Source organism: Phaethon lepturus, unplaced genomic scaffold, assembly GCF_000687285.1.
Source record: "Phaethon lepturus isolate BGI_N335 unplaced genomic scaffold, ASM68728v1 scaffold20394, whole genome shotgun sequence".
Classification (NCBI taxonomy): domain Eukaryota; kingdom Metazoa; phylum Chordata; class Aves; order Phaethontiformes; family Phaethontidae; genus Phaethon; species Phaethon lepturus.
In genome coordinates, this window is record NW_010533139.1 from 1 (window position 1) to 1,025 (window position 1,025).

At 61.4% G+C, this 1,025-nt stretch overlaps 1 protein-coding gene across 1 annotated transcript in view; it reads right to left on the reverse strand.

Moving 5' to 3' along the window:
* Positions 1-50: 50 nt before the first annotated feature.
* Positions 51-1,025, reverse strand: part of RNF121 (ring finger protein 121) — a gene marked incomplete at both ends in the record, with an annotated part of 8,883 nt that continues 7,908 nt past the window's right edge. The window contains one exon of the mRNA XM_010285090.1: positions 51-152. Within this exon, the coding sequence (XP_010283392.1) occupies positions 51-152 (102 nt within the window). The remainder of the gene's footprint in view (positions 153-1,025) is intronic.

Consider the following 1,025-nt stretch of genomic DNA (forward strand, 5'->3'; position numbering starts at 1 on the left):
CCCACAGCTCCCCTTTGCAAGGCGCTGGGTCCCACGGAGAGAAAGGATACGGGTTACTGAACATCCTCTTGAGATCCACCTTCTCTTTGCAGTAGGGACACGTCTGCTTCTTCCCGACAATGCACCAGCCACGGATGCAGAACTCGTGAAACCTGGGGAGCAGCACGTTAAGGGGAACTGCCTCAGGCTGGAGCGGGGCCGGGGGGAGGGGCGGGGCACGACCAAGCATGGACAAAACCATCGAGCTTCAAAGCCACTCCCACACCGCTGCGCAGGGGACAGGAAACATCCACGCCACGCAAGGGCGGCCGCAGCCCTTTTCCTAGAAGGTGCAGCGCCTTCCAGGCACAGAGGAAGGGGCTCACGGGGTGGTGGGACGGGGAGGCATCACGAGGGCTATGACCAACGCACCGAGCACCAGTGAGACACAAACCCTTCACCAACGCTGCCCAGCGCACACATAGCCCGGCACACACTCACACCAGGGCCAGGTTAGACCGACATGAGCAGCCGGGGCAGAGGCTGCAGGGAAGCTCCTCGATGCGAGGGTGAGAGCTGGCGGCAGAGGACTGGCAGGGACGCCTCCAGCTGTCAAATGCCGGGCCTTGGAGCAGCGGGAAGGTTTGCGCAGCCCAGGAGAGCTCTGCAAACTTGACTGCATGTGTTACAAGGCTCCTGAAAGGGCTTCTCGGTGATTAACAATGTATTTAAGGAATTTCTCCCAGGGTCTGACTTCCAGGTGCCAGCTCCACTCGTCACAGCAGACAGGCAATGAGGATTCACCCAACCTGAGCCCAGAGAAGTCACGGGGAAACATGAGGTGGTTGCAGCCAGGGCCCTGCGGCACAGCTTCAGGGTGAGGCGAGGCCGCTTGCCGTGATGTGACGGGACGGGGACTCTGACACGCACGAGGGTGTCACCAAGCAAACAGAAACTCCCCCAGGTCATGCCTCTGCTGCTAAAACCAAGGGAGTGGGAGCCACTCCCTCGTCGGCCCTGGAGCACCAACGAGGGCTGCCGCCGGC